Consider the following 19,181-nt stretch of genomic DNA (forward strand, 5'->3'; position numbering starts at 1 on the left):
AATCTAATCAACCAAGCTTCTCTCGCGATACCTCGATATCTCTAGAATGATAATCGAGTGTCGGTCGAACGGATGAATATATGCTTCCACCTCGAGATTTTGTATCAGAACATTCGAATTTGAGTAAATAAAAAATTACAAAGAGTTTTTAAAGTAAAAAAAAAATTTACTATAGTTGAAAATAAGCTTGAGATGCAATTTTTATAATAAAACCTCAAAAATCTAAAGATATTCGCATTTATTATTTTGCACTTTGCTGTAAACATGAAATATTCCGATAAATGCAAGTCAGCGAATAATAATAAAGAATATGAATAAATAGCAATTTAAAATATTATAAAAAAAATACTTAAGTAATAAAATAATTAGAATTCAAAATATCAGTGGCGAACGTAATTTTTTGGTCTCTTCTCGCCTGGACACTTTCTGCCAATTGGTAAACACCGAAGAATCGCGTTTGCACGTGTAAACGCAATCACAGGATTTATCCGCGCGGTTCTCGTCGGGCGGCGAGAAATTTTCGATTTTACGTAAACGCGCCTTCGACGCATTACCAGATACTTTCTCTCTTTTCGTTATCAGATAATTACGGAGCAGCACGCCACGTTTCGGCGAGAGTTCGAGAAATTCTTTCACGAAAACCCCGTCGAGCTCGGCACTTCGCATTATCGTGTCGGTGTTTTCTACAAGGAATTATATTTATTAATTAAAAGTGTTATATGTTAAAATAAATTTTTCAACCGTTTATGAAATTAGTTAAACACGTATGAACAGATATTATTGCGGCTGTATCTGTATCGTAAAAGAGAATGTTGCATTTACTGTGCATTTTTCCTGTAACGCTTTTCTTTCTTGAACAACTGTTATTTAAATTGGCATCGGACGAGCCACGTATTTCATCCGCACCATCGTGCAGTCTCAATTTAAAGAGAGAATCTTCTATTTCGTGTGTACTTAACGATGCTATTTCGCGATTCGCGATTGCACGCTGTAATAAAAGTGCCTTAGAGAAAGTTGCGACAACCGGTCCGAATTTTAATTATTCAATTATGACGCAAATTCTTAAGGTTAAAGATACATATTTTAAAATATGCATTCATTTGGATTTACCAGGCTGTCAAAAATTTCATCTTTTCTGCATTTTAATACTAAGCTGTTTAAAATATCCTTGGCATGCGTGTTTAATTTTTTTATAATATTCGACAAATCGTGATATTCGAGTTTGAGCTGCCTGACGAGATAACTCTCGGTTTCCGAAATTGGCACGTCAGGCTCGATCGCGTTTTCGTGTAAAAGGTGACAGGATGTGCCTGCATCTTTAACTAAAACGGCATCCTGAGAACCATCTGCTCTATTACTTCTGCAACGAGTCATCTTGTCATTGTCATTTTTTTTTTAATTACAAATTAATATAAAAAAAATTATTATAAAGAAATATATGTCCTATTGTTAGTTCGATATGTACCTACATTTACAGTTAATTAAAAAATCGAATCAACACCTGTAATAAGGAAATCGACGATAATCTACTTCGACGTTGCTCAACTTTTTAAAAGAATTATTTTGAAACCCTGCGAACTTGCGCGTATAATTCTTCGCGGTGTTAATCGAATTTGATGGCATTGCTGAGGCGTATCGAGGGACGAGTTTCTTATCTCGTCGCGAAAGGAAAGCGTTCCTGGCGGCCTCTGTGCAGGAAGCCACTGGGTATTTTCTCCTCTCTGACATAATACCGACGGGTGCGTCGCCCGCTTCCGGGGAACCGCTAATTGCACACACCTTCGAAGACAAGTTCTGCTAATTAGTCGCAGGAATCGCATGCGATAGACGCGCACACGCAAAGGCACACGTAAGTCTTTACTGTTACGTTTGCGTAGTTTCCGTCGCGTCAACTACGATTGCCCGAGAATCACCTGTGAGTTTATCGCGAGAGTAAACGCAGCCTCGTCTCACGGAGAGAACAATTGTTAACAAGTTCACCGATCGACCGGCCGATTAAAGAATTCTTCGATTGCGTATAATTACCGAGATCCCAAACTTTCTACGACCCATTATCGAAAAGCACAAACGGGCACCACATCTGCGTCTCTGCCGCGTGTTCTCCATTACGTCGCATTAAGATCGCCGGGCACGATCGATCAATTTTAAAAAATTAAATTTAAGAAAATGGAACATTTACTTCTTTATGCCGAAATGGGTTATGCTCGTTTAACGAAGAAATTGATGGAAAGTACTTTCTTATTGCGACTTGTGAGCAACTTCGTTGCTTTTTTTATTTTACGTTTCCAGACTCGTTTTTTTTTTTAATTAAGTTTTTAGGTTTATTGTTTTTTTTTTGTATTTAAAAACGCGAATTAAAATCTGCGCTAGTAACGATAAGGAGGAAATTTTTTGTAGATATAAAAATATTTTTGTAAATAGGAAAATTACGTTAAAAAGAAAAGAAAGATATGTTATATTTGGATTTTCTTCAGCTTTTTAAATATTGCATTTTCTTACTTTCGGAATAAATCCGCCACTGAATTGATTATGAATACAGAATTCTACGCCACTGGCGGTTTATTTTCTTCGGCCAACAATCGCGGCTTACACGACGATGATGATGGCGGCGCTACCAGATCGGTCATCGCCTTCTAAAGCTTTGGGTGTCATACCCAAGATACCAAGCCATTAAAAATATATTTAATACATTAATTAAATAATAAGTAAAATAACGAAATAATCGTTAACAGTTTAAAAATAAGAATTAAAATAAAATTTTCACGTGCTAAAAAAAAATATAACATAACGTTACAAAAAAATTTCCTCCTTGAAAAAGAACTTTAAAATAATTTTCGAGACTTTCAAGTCATAGATTTTACAGAATTGTGAAGTCTAAAAGCCGTGGCACGTAAAAGTACTTAAGCAGCAGAATTAAACGTGTAAAAAAAAAAGTTGATTAATTACAATTTAGATCCCGAGAAATTATTTTGAAGCGCGAGAGGCGCTAATAATTCCCTACAGTTGGAATTTTTAATATAACAATTTTACATTTTATCGTTTATAAAGTCCTTTTGAGTCCTGCGGTTCTAAGGGGACCGCAAGATGTACGTTACTGTGCCGATTTACCGGGCACGGTAAAAGAACAGGTCGCGACGTCGCGGCCCGACAGTCGCGTCGGCGCTCCGTTCGCCAGCCGTCGTCAGACTTGTTCCTCCAACCTGGAGGCTTCAACGTGCCTTCGTCGTCTCGTCCGAGAATGTGTAAACCGTAACGCGGAGAAAAAAAAATTACCGCCTGCGGATTCGTGGGGTGCGCGAGTGTCCAGATAGCCGCTGGATCAATTTGAAGGATTAATTTCGTCGTGATCGGGGTGCTCGACGGGTTCCCCGGGACCCCGATGTCTCTGCGCGCCACAACGGGCTCTAGCCCAACTCGAGAAGATCAGTAAGCTAAGCCTGATGACTGGTGTCCCGAGAAATTAATTACTTTTTAATTATACGAAGAATACCGAAGCAGCAATAATTAATTACTCGACTGGAATTTATTTCAATAAAATAATATAATTTTGTTAGACGATAATTAAATTGAATAATAGACCTTCGAGAGTATCGAAAAAGTGGCAGCTACTGTAGCTTCGCCAGAAGATCTCGGAAAAATTATATACATTGCAATGTAAGCGCGACGCGAGTGTCCCTTTTATACCCGCCTTCGAGTCGACTTCGTTCTGGTCGATCAAAAAAATTTGATCGAATATAAAAATGCAACGATCCGCACCAGATCGATGCCTAGAAACACCCCGGAGTAACCTCGAAAGGCGCAGAAGTTGAAAAGAATGCGCGGAGAGGAGGAGACGGCGAGAAATTCTCCGCCGCCAAGAAAGACGTTCAGCAAACCTAGTTTGATAATAATTTGTGCAAGGGTGTAATCGACGATCTTTATTTTTTTTTTTTAACCGGATAATAATTTCCGCCTACTTGAGATATTATCAAAACTCGAGTCGGATTCCGTTCTTTCCCGAGCACCATATTTGGATCCGCGGAATCAACGAGTAAGCAGTTCCTTCTAATGAACTGGGATTAGGTGGACAATTCTCGAGATCGAGGGCGTCGAGTGATCTAGTGGAAACCGAGACGATTTCGAGTGGAATCGTAGTGCGGACTGTAGACGTGTCGAATGGAGTGATTTCTCGCGGATCATCGTCGTGGATCATCGATGTAGCGCGATGTCGACCTGGTGGCCTGTCGCGGCGGCGACGCTGTGCTTCTGGATATGCGCTGGTGAGTTAAATGAACCACGTTGGCTCGCAAATTAAAGCGCGTTTGCGTCAAGCCGAAATGTGACTAATTAAATTAAAAATGTACCCTGCCTCAAGCCGCTCGAAGTTAATCGTAAACGAAAAATATATTATTTAATTATAAAGAAAGCGTTAATTCTAGGATAAGATATAAATAATCGGGAAATTTCTGATTCAGAGAAAAACGTAGTGTATCTCAAACGTTTACAGATTAAAATAATTGGGAAATTATGAATTTAATGACTCAAGAATTTATCGGCATTCCATAAAACGGCAGATATGCTATTAGAAGTATCCGTAACCAAATGAACGAAGAAGAATTTGCGGTATCTAAGGTATCTATTAGTAATTTCGGAATTTAATTTTTATAGAGACTTGACGAATATTTAATAGCAGAAATAATTTAATAAGAGAAAATTTTAAATTCCACATTTTTTTTTTTTTTTTATAGAATTGTTGTAAATATACGTGCGTCTTTTTTTTTCTTTTCGAAGAGATATATCCGAGTTTTATAAATATATACACGCTTTCTAATATGTCATGGAGAAAGCTGCGCGCATATTTGGCGTTTATGGACGCGCAATCGTTGCTCCAATATCTAAATGTGCAATTTTCGTTTTCTATTTGGAACGGACAGCTTTTCGTGAAACGGAGAAGACGTAAATAATAGCGCGACGTTCGGTGTGGCTGATCTTGCTTGCGCCAACGATTCCTTTCTCTCCGGACCAGCCACACCATTATAAGTTGCCGTCGTTAGAAATCTTTTGTGCAACGTCGGTCTCGCGGCGATATTTCTGCAGTAATTCTTTCTTATTTTAAATTTATATATAAAAAATAAAATGGGTAGGTAATTATTTTAAACGTCTCTAAATGTTCCTTCGATATTCACGAAATACACGAACAAAAGTACTAGGCGACGATGCTCGAGTCGCGATGTCACTGTCTATATGCCGCTGTCTATATAATCATTTTCGATGCCGAGCGATCGAGATTTAAGCAAGTAGAAAGTCCATAATCTCAAGAAAGTCTTGCGGAGCCGGTCTTTTGTCAGATCCTCTTCGCCTCGGATAATTGCCGAAGAAAGCCGGCGAGCAACTGATCGCGCGTGGTAACAGTTGCGACACGATTACAAGAACGTGCATTCGAGAACGGTTGTAGAATGCAACAGGAGCAGAGGGTCGAGATTTTGCATCAGCACGAGCGTACGAGCGTTCAAGACATTTAATTAGTTGCGCGAATAGTCGCGATCGAGCCTGACAATGATCGCTCAATCGGCTGTTAATTCCACAAAATTAGCTGCATTTCAGCTTATGTGAAAAATGATAGAAGCGCGAAAATATGATATCGAAGACAATAAAATATTATCGAGAAGGCCAATACATTAATTTTTCTAAGTAGACGGTAAAAATATTTTTTTTTTCTTTTTAAATTTTGTAAACCCTTCAGAAATGCATTCTAAAATTCTTATTAATTATCTACTTTCCGTTACATTAAAAATTTATTTAATTACATTGCGAGTCATTTGAAATAATTCTACAGCTTTTTACAAATAAGATTCCAACAACATTTCTTGGATTTAAAATTATATCTCAATATACATATTTCGCACTTCCTGCCCATCTTACGCACGTACATCGCACTTGACGCGATTAATCTTTCAAAGAATAATTACCCGCGACCAGGAAACGTGCGGTTTTGCGAATAATTACAGTTGCCGCGCGACGAGCTCTTCCTGGATGCCGAAACGTCGCTCGCGATTCAATCATTTTTTTTTTCTTTTCGTTGTAAAAATTTAACATTATAGGGATTAAAGTTTTTATTAATAATTTCTTTTTAATCATCTTGTGAAAAGTTAACATCGGACAAATTTAAATCTTTTTACTTATAAGTATATACCGTCTTCTGCGTTTTAACTCTACATTTTTCATATTACTTATTTCGCACTTTTGTATTTAATTTATATTATTATTAATTAATGTGTTTATGTTAATAAATAGTCTTTCTCGCGTTGCAATTAAAAATATTTATACGCATTTCCTTTTCTATCAAATCCAACGTTATGTTCTACCCAGATCTTTATTTTCTCTTTTTCGATACGCGCCGTGGTACATTCTTATCCGCTTGTTTTCGACTTTGCGGCCCGTGACTACGAGTTCGTACGCGCATAATGAATGCGAGCATGTCTGAGTTATCAGAATTTCTCGAGCTACGTGGCTCGAATATCTCGATATCGTTAGGAGGCCCGAGTATTGTACACGCCTTGTAGCCACCGGAAAAATAAAGGCGAACAGTCTACGCATGCCAGGAATACTCGTGCTAGCCTCGTAAACCTTTTTGCGTTCCTGCCGGCCGATAGCCGTGCGTCGAGTTCTTGCGAGATCCCCCGGCGGCCGCGATTATTTTCCGATCAATTTTCCATTTCGTATCGAATAATTACGATAATTAAGTGAAACGCGCCGTAAGAAACGTGGAAAATAAATTTCGTTTGATTTGTCTGGCGAAGGCAGCGACGTTTCTTACGCAACGGGTGCTCGCGAACGCGCGCTTATCGATCTGGAAAAGGAAAGAGGGAAACGCCGAACCTTCCTCGCGAGATGCACGCGGGGAATTACCGTCGAAGCGGTGAAACGGTACACGAAGAAGGTCGGAGGAAACGCGAATGGCGAGGACGGACTTGACTCGCGACAGTGACACGATCGCAAACCCGCCAGACACGAGTATTAATACGCTGCACCTGGCGGTCGCATAACCGGGACGCAGACATTCGACAAAAACCGGCTAGGTCTCACAATGGGAGTCCGTCTTGGCTCAACCCTCGCCGATCCCGAAGACAAACTGCGCGAAACATACCCAGGCTCCTTCGTAAAGCATAAAATAAATTGTGCAATAGCTGCACAAAATATTTTCAAAGCGGTAATTATAAGTAATAAATGTACGTTTGGAAAAAAATCGTTATTTTATGAAACATATATTTATGTAAAAAAAAAAGTTTGCTGATGTATTTGAAGCGCATTTATTTAACACGAGTGATTTTTACTTTTAAATTAATTTTTGACTTCGATTATTTCACAATTATTTTAAATTAGATTTATCATATTTATTTTGCATTTTATTAAGAATTCAGTATACGGCCGATATAGAGATAAAAGTTAGCGTAAAAAATACTGTTGAGCTTCCGGATTAAATAAAAAATAATCTCGTTTATTGGAAAATGATTAATATGGATGCGAAAAGGATAGAGTTTATCGGTATAAGTCCCCAAGAGAATTAACAACGTTCAAGCACAGAGACAAGTCAGTACAAACCGGGTCACCAGACACCGAGCAAGAACCCATACCTAACCTTCACTGACACCAAGGCTCGTCGACCATGCAGACGAGAGGAGAGGAAGAGGAACGAATGCGTTTCCACTGACTCGTAGAATTCCTTGCAATAGCGCGGTCTTCGGGCCATCTTCTTCACGCGCGTCTCATATCGCGATTTATTAGTCACGACGTGTTTACTCGCGAGCTCCTCTGCGATTCCGGTCGCCGCAGGAGACAGGTTTCGTCCCGAAAAAAATTCAATAAATAGACAAAATACAGCGGAGACCTGTATTCGAAGATAGCAGCGTAAAAAGCCTCTTTTTTTCTAATTAATGGAAATTTAAAAAAATAAAATTCTAGAATTTACAAAAACAAACCTGATCTTTTTTTCGTTCATTCTAAAACTGTTATTCGAATAATTTAAAAATATTTAAAATATTTTTTTAATTACTAAAAACTGCGAAAATTAAAATTGAACAAAAGTGTTAAAAAAAAAAAAAAAACCCTTTTTATAATGCTCGTAACTTGAGTCTCAATTTTTTAAATTCACGTTACAACTCGTTAGTTAACAAAGTAGCGAGATTATCTTAATTCTCACGGCAGAATTTTTATTCACGCGCAAATGGTCTTTTAGCAGTTTCGATTTAAGGCAGGAAATAAGCTCATTATTATGGCGGATGCAAATGTGCAGCGAGCACATGTTATTACGGCGCGGCCATAAGATCGTTTATGCGGGCATTCTTCTCACCAGACAAGAATCGCTTGCAACCAGTTCTATAGAGTGACTCTTCGGCAGTTTTGCGGGATGTTTATCGCGCCCGTTTATTGTCGCTAATGCTGCTTTCCCGGCGACATTAACCAGAAAATCGCCGCTGTGGTGAATAACTAATATTCTAACAGCAATAACTTATCGAAAATCACGAAATATGAATATTAAATAATATTCAACTGAAAAGATTCACGTAATCTACGGAATTTTCTGTAATGAAGTGCGCGTGTTAACTTAGACGGATCTTTTTATTATTGACATAAGAATTTGCATAACTCGTTAGCCGTTACTTTTAACCTAGACCGGCCCAACGTGATCGAATGATGCGATCTCTGGAACAGGCGCTACTATACAAAGTCTCGGGATGAATATTGCGCATTAAATCGTAATAGGCGAAACTGACATTTTGCGAGCTCAATAATAAATATTACTTATCGACTTTCACGGCGTGTATAAAATTTATCTCCGTAGAGTTCTAAGTAAAATTGTCTTCCCAATTAATTAAAGTATTCCCTGTTCTTTTTAACACTAATTTCGTAAATCGGTTTGCAGTGGCAAGTATTTTTCAGCCGCGGCCGGTCGGCACTTTCTCATTAAATTCAAACGACACTTTATCTCTTATTTCACGGGAATCCCCCGGAGAAGGAACTCGGCAGTGTTACGTAAAAATCGTTAAAACACGACCGCGACTCCCCCGGCCGTTCGTTCGGCTTGATTTTTTCAAGCCTTCGAAAGCGTCGCCGCGCATGAAAGTGAAGCGTCACGCCGAGGAATATTTAAGGACCAATGATGACCTCACCGGGCGAAGTGAAAGTTCCCCGGTTCGTTTCGGCTCTCGATTCTCACCGCGGCCGACGTGGCGGAAACGAAAATAAAAAATAAATACCGTACGATCTCTTTCAACACCGGAGCACCCGGAAACGCGCGGGTCCCCGAGACCTTGGCCGATTCTCTTCCACGTTTTCGATTTTCAGCTTCCGTTAAATCTGGGTTCGTATCATTGTAAAAAATTACCTGTTCGCGTAAGAATCTTTTTTTTTTTTTTTTATATATATTCAAATTTATTCGAGTTAAGCGCAAAAATCGTTGAAATAAATATTAAAGTGAATACTAAGAGTAAATTGGTCCCGGGAATTACGTCGCAACCACCGTTCTGGGAACCAATCGGAGATATTTGAGAGAGGCAATCGCATTTGTTAACGAGAAAGCATCGTCGACTCGAAGGCTCTGCGGCCAGCGACGGAAATCGAGTGGTTCACTTTCAGATCCTGTTGCGCGTCTTGCGTTACTTTACCGTTCCCTATGAGTCACACGAAAATTGCACCTGCCGCAACACTTTCCGCGCCTCGAAAATTCTACCATCGTGTGGAAGACGAACAAAAGGACTTCAGCCCGTGCTTCTCTTTGATAAATACCGATTCCCCCTCGCTGTCGAAATCGAGATTCGCGGACCAATTCGAAACTCGAGATCTCCACGGTCGAAGTGCTTTAATTAATTTTCCTTAATTATTCGCTTTCGCGACGAAGAATAATAAATTACTATTTAATGATAGTAAATTAATCATAATTCATTATAACGCACGGTTCGATGTAATTCATCAATTGTTTCACCGTGCTAAATTTATTACGACCCGATTTAGATTTCATGAAGATATACGAAGGGGTTCGTAACGAGCCAATGATATATAGACGTTGAATTATCGCAAGTCGATGCACCGGCGCTGATTAACGGCGGAGAGTAATTGCGGGCAATCTAGTGAATTCGCGATCGACTTCCGGGCCTGGCCCGTTTCGGATACAACTGTCGAAGTGAGAGCACCTCGCAAGAAAGAAAGAAAAAAGAAATTTATATATATATAAACGGGCTCGAAGACATAAATCACGAACGGTCTGAGATTTTCTAGCCATTAGCGACAGCTCGAGCAACGAGCGCTACTGCCTGCCTCGGAGCCATCAGCAACGCGCTCGACGGCCTATTCGTCTTGAAGAGCGCGCCTTAAGCTCTTTGCGGTTCAAGCTAAACGCTTCCTAACGCCGACAGAATTTTTTCCCAGCCGCCTTTTGATTTATTGGAAAGCCATTAGAAATCTCAATACAAAACAAAGCCGCAATATCGCGAGGCTGCGCTGAAATTAATTAAGAACGATGCTTAAAATAAATTTCTTGATCTCGACACGAGTAGAAAATGGCTTTAAAAAAAAAAAACCAGTGATACTTTAATCATGATACAAATAAATTGTGAATAGCACTGCGGAGAAATTCCGTGCCTATGAGCTAATCGCTGGAAATAGATTTTCCAGAGAAAAAAAAAAAAGTAATTTTTCTATGAAAAAGTTCTACCTCCGTAATGATTAATTGGTTAATAATTGAAGTACGTCGCACGCAAAGGAAGCGTTGGATTAATTAAAAACGTCGAACGCGGAAAAAAGGACACCTTCTGCTCTGTTTTGCGGAATAATCGCGCTGAAATCGGCCTCGACGATTATTGTGAAAGGAATGAATGCCGTCTGCCCGCTACTATTCACTTTGCCTGCTTTTCGAGAACCTCTCGCTCCGAGTTGACAATCTACTTTTCTGCGATAGACTATTTTTCGCGAGCTTGCTAACGATTCAATTTTTTCCTCTTTTTTCCGAATCAAAATGCTCGCTCTTGCAGAAACGAGGTATTTTTTATCCCGCCTCGCACAAAGAGTAATTATGTCGAGTAGTTCTCAAGGATCATTGTGAAAGGAGATTGAAATTCTACCGACTATCTGTCTCTTTTTCCGACATTCCATCATCCTTGATGGCGGAGAACTTTAACGGCAGGCTGGATTAACAAAGATCGCGAGGTTATTTCGTTGAAATTCTGCGCAACTCTCCGGTTTTTCGACGGAGAACGTCACGCTTATCGAAGGATATCTCTCATTAGAAAAAGAAAATTGTGAAAAGATCGGAGAACACCTGTTCCTTTCATCGTACTCTCGTTTCGATGATAATCGAGATTTCTCTCTCTCAAAAAAAAAATGAAAAAAGAAAAAAAAAACCATTAATAAATTCTCCTGCTATTCGCGGCGAATTCAAAACTTACTTGATGGCTCAAAAAAGTTTCTTAATTAATTAATAAACGATCAAATTGTTCCTCTTGTATTTCGCGCAATTAAAATTGTGTAACGAGATACTTTCCCATTTTCTTCGCGATGATCTTGGCCAGGATGGGCGGCCAAGGATCACCGTGAAAGGCCCCGAGACTCCACCTGCCTCTTCCGAGGACCCCTCTGCGGGGAGCGGAGTTTCCTTTAACCGGTCATTCACAAAGTAGGGCGACCCGCGGCTGGTGACTCTGGCAAGCGCCGAGATTTCAATGTCCGAAGGACGTCGCTCGGCGGTGATAATAAATTAACAATCGCGAATCAACGAGGTGCGATATCACGTTACAGTTTTTCAATTACTTATTATTTAATTCAATATCTAATTAATCATTAAAATCGCGCAGCGTTTCGTTTCAGGGAAACATCCTTTTTTCACGGTTTAAAATGAAGAGAAAGGCCGCTTCGATAGAGGGAATACGGGAGCTTATCGCGACATTATCTTATCACCATTCTTATCACCCGATAAGCGAAAAAGACGCGATTTTTTGGCGAGACGCGCCGACGCGGCGGTACGCGAAGACAAACGCGAAGTCGTTCGGTCGCACTTTCATCGTCCCACTTTCTCCGTGTTCGGGACGCGCCGGGCTGACCGCGGTTAGGCCTTGCGAGAAAACCTTTCGCACTTCCTCCGGCACGTCCGGCGACGTCGAAGGTAGAAAACGTGGACGAAATCCGAGAAAGTCCGGGAATATCGTATCCGCGTCTTTTTTTTTTTTTTTATCGCATCCGGAGAGAAACAATTCGAAAGGAAACTCATTGCCGATCGATTTGGGAAAGCTCGCTAGTGGTTAACTCCCGCATCGAAATGTCTTTTAAATCCCGCAGTTCCAATTTTCCTTTCTTGTTTTTTAACTTGAACAATATTTTAACTATTAAAATTATTTCAATTTTGATTTAATCTTGATAATAAATGATTTTAATAATTAGTAAAAATTTTAGAACAGTTTATCGCAGCTGATTGATCGCGTTGTTCGCGCTATCAATCTTCGAGTCATTAATCCGTTCATTCGATTAAAAAAAAAAAGAACGAAAGAAGAAAACAATGTAGTCCCCACGGTTATTCATCCCGCGACAACGTAACTGTGGTTTACGGTACCACTCGGCGTCCCTCTGTTAATGCGCGCTTGTAGAATTTTTATCTCCTTTTCCGATTGCGACGCGATTGACATTGATACGAAAGCCGCGTCTCAATGGCGGCCGCCGTCTTCGCTTCGCGCGATGCCTGGAAGCGAGGTGCGCGGCGCATTATAGCGGTATTGAAGTCACCGCACCGTGAGAATACAGTTACTGCGCCATATTCTCATGAATAATCGCCGCGATCGCGACGAAGGGTGAGAAGGGAGCGCGTCGAGCGGTGCCGCCGCTATTACGGAGATCATCGTGCCGCGGAAGACTGCGCTCGTTGACTTAAAAACGATTGTTAGATCGAAAACAGTAATTCGCTCGATTGCAATCTGCTTCCCGACTATAACTGCAGGACACGAAAAGAGAAGAGACGCGCGGTCTCGAAGACGCGTAATTATAAAGCCCAGCCCAGAGATTGACCCTTGACCCTTAAACGGCACACTATTCTGGTCGCTCTATTTTTTTTTTTTTTTTTTATTATTCTAAGATATTTTAATGTTTTTAATTTTAAATATAATTAACTGAATTTTATTTACGTAAATAAATAACAGTAATTAAATGATTCTATTATAATAAAATAATATAATAATTTATTATAGCGAGAGGAAATTCTTATCACCGCTTGGCAGAAGTAAAGACCTTTTCGCGTTCTTTGTCTTCACTCCGAAAGGGGGAGGGAACAAAGGACTTTTGATCGGCTAATTTCTCCCCTACAAATTATGCAAAATGTGTGTGCCGCCCAAGCCTGAATTTTGCGAGCCACGAACACGCGCGCTGACTCCCGCACTTTCTATTTCTCGGTACATATGCGCGCCTTTCGCGTCATATCAGATCGGCCAGCCGGTATCATAACGCTCTTTTGCGAGCGACCGCTCGCCGTGACTTTCTATTCGCGGCACGACTCCGCCGGGCCGATCGCTCCTAATAAGAGAGGTCGAGAGGGATCGTTGCCGCGGTGTATTGTACGTGCGCGAAATCGCGTCGGCACGATTACGCGCCGAACGAAAGAGATGCACGGTCAGGTGCAGAACGTCGCGAGGTCCAGTTATTCGTTTTTCCCATCTAACGTTGTAGAAGTGATCCACGGGAATTGGCAATTTCGCGACGAGGGCAACATAAAAAAAAAAAAAGATGCATCTTCTTTCTATCACCAGCTACCTTTCTTGCAAATTTAAACTTTCTTTTCTTTTTCTATTTATTATTTTTCTTTTATTAAAAAAATGTTAGCTGCTTTCATTTGCCGCGCACTTATCAGCGATTATATAATTATAATTAAAAAATTCTAATGAGATTAACGAGAGAAACAAAACCTCGCGGAGGGTCACAGTCTACTTGGCGACGTGAACTCGAAATCCAGGAAGGAATGCATATCAAGGCCGATCTCTCGGCACGCGCGCGCGCATTTCCACCTACTGTTCTCTCTCATTATCGTTTGGCAAACCCAGGGCTAATTAGAACTCGAGCGTGAAGCGGCGAGCCGCTCGAAGCGCGCGCGGCTGCGAGGAATCGAAGTCGATTTGAACGGGATTTCAGTCGCGTTGTCAACCTTCCGTGACGAAAAAAAAATCATTAATCGCCGGCGGCTCAAATTCCCATGTCGATAAATACCTTGATCAGAAATTGCAATTGTTGCATTAACGTATGCAACCCTTTCAATTCGTTACCATTCTACCACATTATTAAACATTCGTGTTCTCAATAATCTACGAAAGTCAAATACTTGAACTAAAAATTTTAAAACTTCAGGTTTTGTTTTTTATTTCTAATTTTTAAATTTTGTCGTGCAGCTTCGAATTTTTAACACGTAGAAAAGAAAATAAAATTCTAAAAACTGCACGTGCTGAGCTGCTATTTTGCTTATAGGGAGCCAATTGAGCGACAACACGCCGCCCGTAATGTGGCTGGATCGGAACTGGCGACTTCCGGAGACCGAGCCGGTGGGGAATGTCATAACCAGAGTACGCGCCGAGGACAACGAGCAGGACAAGCTAACTTACGGTTTGGAGCCGCACTACCATTACAACGGTAACAACAAGCCCCAGCCGCCGTTACCATTTTTCATCGACAATAGGACCGGCATAGTCTTTCTTAATGAAACACTTAAAGGAAGAGTAAGTATTTTCAATGGCTGTTACTTGCCAAAATAAAAATAAAAATTTTAATTTGTAATGTATTACGTTTTAAATATTTAGAAATATTGCTATAAATATATAAATAAATTGCTAATTAAATATATATTTTATTTCGCGCTAAATGGGTTAATCAGAAATTTTTTAAAGAATGCATTTTGAAAAAAAAAAAAAAAAGTAATCTGAAGGCACAGCGCGTCTACATATACGGTATTCACGAATGCTCGAATATCGAAGCGAATTACATTTTTTGCTCATTCTTCTTTTCAGGCAGGCCAAAACCTGTTACTCTATGTGACCGTTTCCGACGGCCAGCTCACAGCGAAAACCGAGGTCTACGTCAATATTGAAAACGCGTCGACGTCAAATCGGGGAAAAACAAGGTACGTGACCGCGTGTACATCTTAAATTAGCACGCCCACGTCGAGATTTTTCATAAATCCGTAAGACAAAAATTCACGTAAAAACAAAAAAAGAGAGACCAAACCAGCATATGAGATTCAGAAAAGAAATATACGAATTATACAAAATTGAGGGAGTTTTCAATATTATATTTTTATAATGCGAGCACTGATACGTGACCTCAAGAAACCTCACCCGTGATCTGTTCTATTATTCATGCTCCACTTCGTTAACGATAAGACTTGAATAAAAATTGTCGACTATACGACGAATTCCTTACAAAAACGTCTCTCGTATAAAAATATCGTATTATTAATTTAAAAATATCGATCAATAAAATATTAAAAATTCTGTGCCTGAGAAAATTTTATATAAAATTAAGAATTTTTTTTTTCTCATTAATTTTTTTCTGACAGGATACCGTATCAGAATCAGCATGGTTCCGGCCGAATACGACCGCCCTTTCTCGCTCTACCGAATTTGCAGACCTTCCCCTCGCCCCTGCCACCATTACCGCCGAAGCAATACCATCCCGAAACCACAAAACTTGAACTGGAGAAGGTGAGGCCCAAGGAAAACGATAATGGTGTCGGCACGGTCAACACCGTCAGCGCTGTTACGGAGGAGAACGTTCAAATAAACGAAGTGGAAGGTCCCGCTTTAAGCTCGAAGGTCGCACCTTCGGCTGCACCACCTTCGCAAGATATGGCGATGACCCTGGTCCCCGTTGCGGCGGGGTGTGCCCTTATCGTGGGCCTCGGCATGGGCATCTGGTCTTTGCGGAACAGATTCTGTGCTAGTCGGAAGTCTAAGACGGACACGGTACTCAAAATAAAATACTTAAAAATAAAAGAAAATACTTCTTGAAATCTTAATAAAGATAACTTTAGCCTTTAAGCGAAATATTTTTATTACGACACGAGGTACTTAGGACGAAATGATTTTCAGAAGGAACAAGCGTCAGTCAGCGTTTCTAATCTATCGGACGATCCTTCTCTCGTTTTGAAGAGATGGCGCGGCCCGAAAGCTCACAGCAATCGCTACCAGCCGTGGGAGAAAGAATTCCAAGCAGGCATTCCGAGTAAGCAGGAGGATAAGTGGGAATTTCCCAGGCACAGACTGAAGGTACGATCATTATTCTATACTCAATCATTAATTAAGCGCAACGCCGATACGTCCATTCTCGAGTATTACGACATTGTTAAGACATCGTTGAACGTCCGAGTAACGTTACCCGATTAGATGTAACTATGTTATACATTCATGAATCTTTCATGTAAATTTAAATTGCACCTTCAACTGCTCGGCTAATTAAACGAGTAATTCTTTTTAATCGCCGTCAGGTATTTAACATCCTCGGCGAAGGCTGCTTCGGCCAAGTGTGGAAGTGCGAGGCTTTGGAGATCGACGGCAAGTCCGGACCTACGATCGTGGCGGTGAAGACCTTGAAAGAAAATGCTACTGAGCGCGAACGGCTGGACCTCGCGCAGGAGCTGCGCGTAATGAAAAATCTCGACCCCCATCCCAACGTGGTGCGGCTTTTAGGATGCTGCACCGAGCGCGAGCCTATGTTCGTCATCCTCGAGTACGTGAGCGGGGGCAAGCTACAGAGCTTTCTCAGGGCTTCGAGAGAAGAGAGGAATCACGGGGGAGTAGGACTGACCTCCAGGGACCTCACAGGATTCGTGTATCAAGTGAGCGCGCTACGAGCTTTTTAAACCGGGCTTACTGCTGGTGCAGTTCGAGTGACTCTTAAATTTGTCACTTGCAGATTGCTCGAGGTATGGAGTATCTCGCGTCGAAGGGTATCATCCACAGGGACTTGGCCGCGAGGAACATTTTAATCGACGATAACCGCGCGTGCAAGGTGGCGGACTTCGGCTTCGCCAGAGACGTGGCGGCTAATCAAATCTACGAAAGAAAGTCGGAGGGCAGGCTCCCGATCAGGTGGATGGCGCCTGAAAGCTTGTACGATAATATTTTCTCGGTTAAGTCGGACATCTGGAGCTTCGGCGTTTTGATCTGGGAGATCGTGACGTTGGGGTCGACACCGTACCCCGGACTTGCCGCCGCGGAGGTATAGATATACGTTAAGCTACCAAGTTCTATTTTATTTTATTCCATTTGATTTAATTTTATTGTATTATTATCTCGTTATTATTATTAATAGAAAAGAAAAGAAAACGGGCCTGACAGTATCGTATTTAAATTTTTCTCCAGGTGATGAGAAAGATCAAAGAAGGCTACAGACTGGACAGGCCTGAGCACTGTAAAAGGGAACTGTACAACATTATGTACTACTGCTGGGACAAAGATCCGGCGTGCCGGCCGTCTTTCGCCGAACTCGTCAACCTGACCGAGGGTCTACTCCTCGACGAAACCGACTACATCGAGCTCGACAGGTTTCCGGACCATTCGTACTACAACGTGCTCAATCTCAGCGGAGAGAAGCTGTAAATCTCGCGCGACGATCGTTGATCCTCGCATCGAAATTGCCAACGCGATAACCGTGTCCTAGACTTTCGCCACGAAATGAAAGTCTTTTACATTGAAAATTATCGAACTGAATATTCCTTTTTATTTCTCTAACCGAAGATAATTATCAAATCACGCACGACTAATCGACAAAGTAATCGCGTGTCACAATGGCGCGTTTAATGAGCTCGCTCGAGTATAATACGAGCTTCGATTCGTCTACTCGCACAAGACTGCGCTTGATCGTTCTGTTAAATACTCAAGTGTGCTGGATACTTTTATGTCCCGCAAGAGTTACATGATTTTTGTTAATTAAAAGCGATATTGTAAGTCGAGAAGAAGTATTCCTAATACTTTAGCGACTTCACTTTCATGCCCATGCATGAATCTGTATATATGTATCGAGCTAAATGTTGTTGTAAGTTATTGTACAATTGTGTGTTGTAAGAATAAATAAAACTATATACATTACACGTTTCTTGCGTATTCCAATAATTTAAATTAAAAAGAATCTATTTTTTTTCGTGTCTAATAAATATACTTAAAGAAATTTATCAATTTATAATATTATTATTTTAGATTTTATTAAGAAATATCTAACATTTTAAATCGCGTCTTACTTTTAACTTCTAAAAAATTATGCAGAAATAATAGGAAAGCAATGATTAATGTGCTTTTAAATTTTTAATTTAATATTATCATATATTTTTTTAATTTTGTAACAGTAATTATATAGATAAGCGTTATCTTTGCTTTCGAAGGCTCTTGTCAGCGATCACGAATTTTACCTAAGGTCGATCATTTTCAACCGCATCTTATCGGTGGGTGTGTATATACTCACATATGATACAAAGAGTGAAAGGAAACGGTAGATGATGGCTGCAGCAATAGAGGGTACTGCAATCTTCTTTGTTTAACAGAAACAATTTTGTTTTCTCGTTTTCTTTTTTTTATAATATTACGCTCGAAAAAATCATACGTGCAAATTATTAACAGAAACGTGATTATTACAAAAAATTCAAAAAGCAAAAAGAAAAAATTCTACATTAATTTTTTTTTCTCATCTTTTTGTGTATTTAATAAAATTACTAATTATTAATAAATCTGTTTCATATTATATTAAACTTGTTGAGCCTCTGTTGCTCGCCAATTCCGCCGATATGTCAGCTGTCTCGCGGCTTTTCAATGATATCCAAGGAACCTCGAATCGTCCTATTCGCATTAATTTGCCGACGGCATCAAATCAAGCGAACGAGAATGCCGCGCGAGTAACATGAAGAGTTTACTGACGAAATTTCTACAAATTGCGAGAACGGCGCATAATTCAGCGGTAACTCAGCGGGCGCCTACTATTCGCGAATCTTACGGTCGATTATGCGCGCGCGTATCTACGAGGATACCGGTTGTAAATAAGAGTTATGCATATATATTTTAATGCCGCATGAATAATAAACGACGACAAAGTGCATAATCGGCGAGATACAAGTGGCCGATAAGCCGATACACCGATGGCCCCTTACTCGAAAGCTACATCGACCGCTGTCCTTCTCCGCGTTACTTCTTTTTTTT

The 19,181-nt window shown here is 40.4% G+C and overlaps 2 protein-coding genes across 2 annotated transcripts; one reads left to right on the top strand and one right to left on the bottom strand.

The window, feature by feature from the left end:
- Positions 1-372: 372 nt before the first annotated feature.
- On the bottom strand, positions 373-2,652 carry LOC139108535 (uncharacterized). The gene is made up of 5 exons (XM_070666935.1): positions 2,591-2,652; positions 1,502-1,765; positions 1,111-1,360; positions 823-988; positions 373-683 (listed from the first exon to the last, which is right to left on the bottom strand). The coding sequence occupies exons 1-5, from the start codon at positions 2,650-2,652 to the stop codon at positions 373-375; spliced, it is 1,053 nt and encodes a 350-aa protein (XP_070523036.1).
- A 452-nt stretch (positions 2,653-3,104) lies between these two features.
- Positions 3,105-18,085, top strand: Cad96ca (tyrosine kinase receptor Cad96Ca). Its single transcript, XM_070666666.1, has 8 exons — positions 3,105-4,259; positions 14,470-14,717; positions 15,006-15,118; positions 15,554-15,959; positions 16,086-16,262; positions 16,481-16,831; positions 16,909-17,214; positions 17,358-18,085. The coding sequence occupies exons 1-8, from the start codon at positions 4,205-4,207 to the stop codon at positions 17,592-17,594; spliced, it is 1,893 nt and encodes a 630-aa protein (XP_070522767.1). The 5' UTR covers positions 3,105-4,204; the 3' UTR covers positions 17,595-18,085.
- Positions 18,086-19,181: the final 1,096 nt, after the last annotated feature.

The sequence above is a fragment of the Cardiocondyla obscurior genome, linkage group LG15 (genome assembly GCF_019399895.1).
Source record: "Cardiocondyla obscurior isolate alpha-2009 linkage group LG15, Cobs3.1, whole genome shotgun sequence".
Classification (NCBI taxonomy): Eukaryota; Metazoa; Arthropoda; class Insecta; order Hymenoptera; family Formicidae; genus Cardiocondyla; species Cardiocondyla obscurior.

Bases quoted from the DNA above. Each gene is read 5' to 3' on its own strand.
- Cad96ca (XM_070666666.1), top strand. From the start codon at position 4,205: ATGTCGACCTGGTGGCCTGTCGCGGCGGCGACGCTGTGCTTCTGGATA. The intron at 4,260-14,469 runs GTGAGTTAAATG...TTTTGCTTATAG, and splicing joins GTGCTTCTGGATATGCGCTG to GGAGCCAATTGAGCGACAAC. The intron at 15,119-15,553 runs GTACGTGACCGC...TTTTTCTGACAG, and splicing joins TCAAATCGGGGAAAAACAAG to GATACCGTATCAGAATCAGC.
- LOC139108535 (XM_070666935.1), bottom strand. From the start codon at position 2,652: ATGACACCCAAAGCTTTAGAAGGCGATGACCGATCTGGTAGCGCCGCC. The intron at 1,766-2,590 runs GTAAGCCGCGAT...GTGTGCAATTAG, and splicing joins GCCGCCATCATCATCGTCGT to CGGTTCCCCGGAAGCGGGCG. The intron at 684-822 runs GTAAATGCAACA...AATTCCTTGTAG, and splicing joins CGTTACAGGAAAAATGCACA to AAAACACCGACACGATAATG.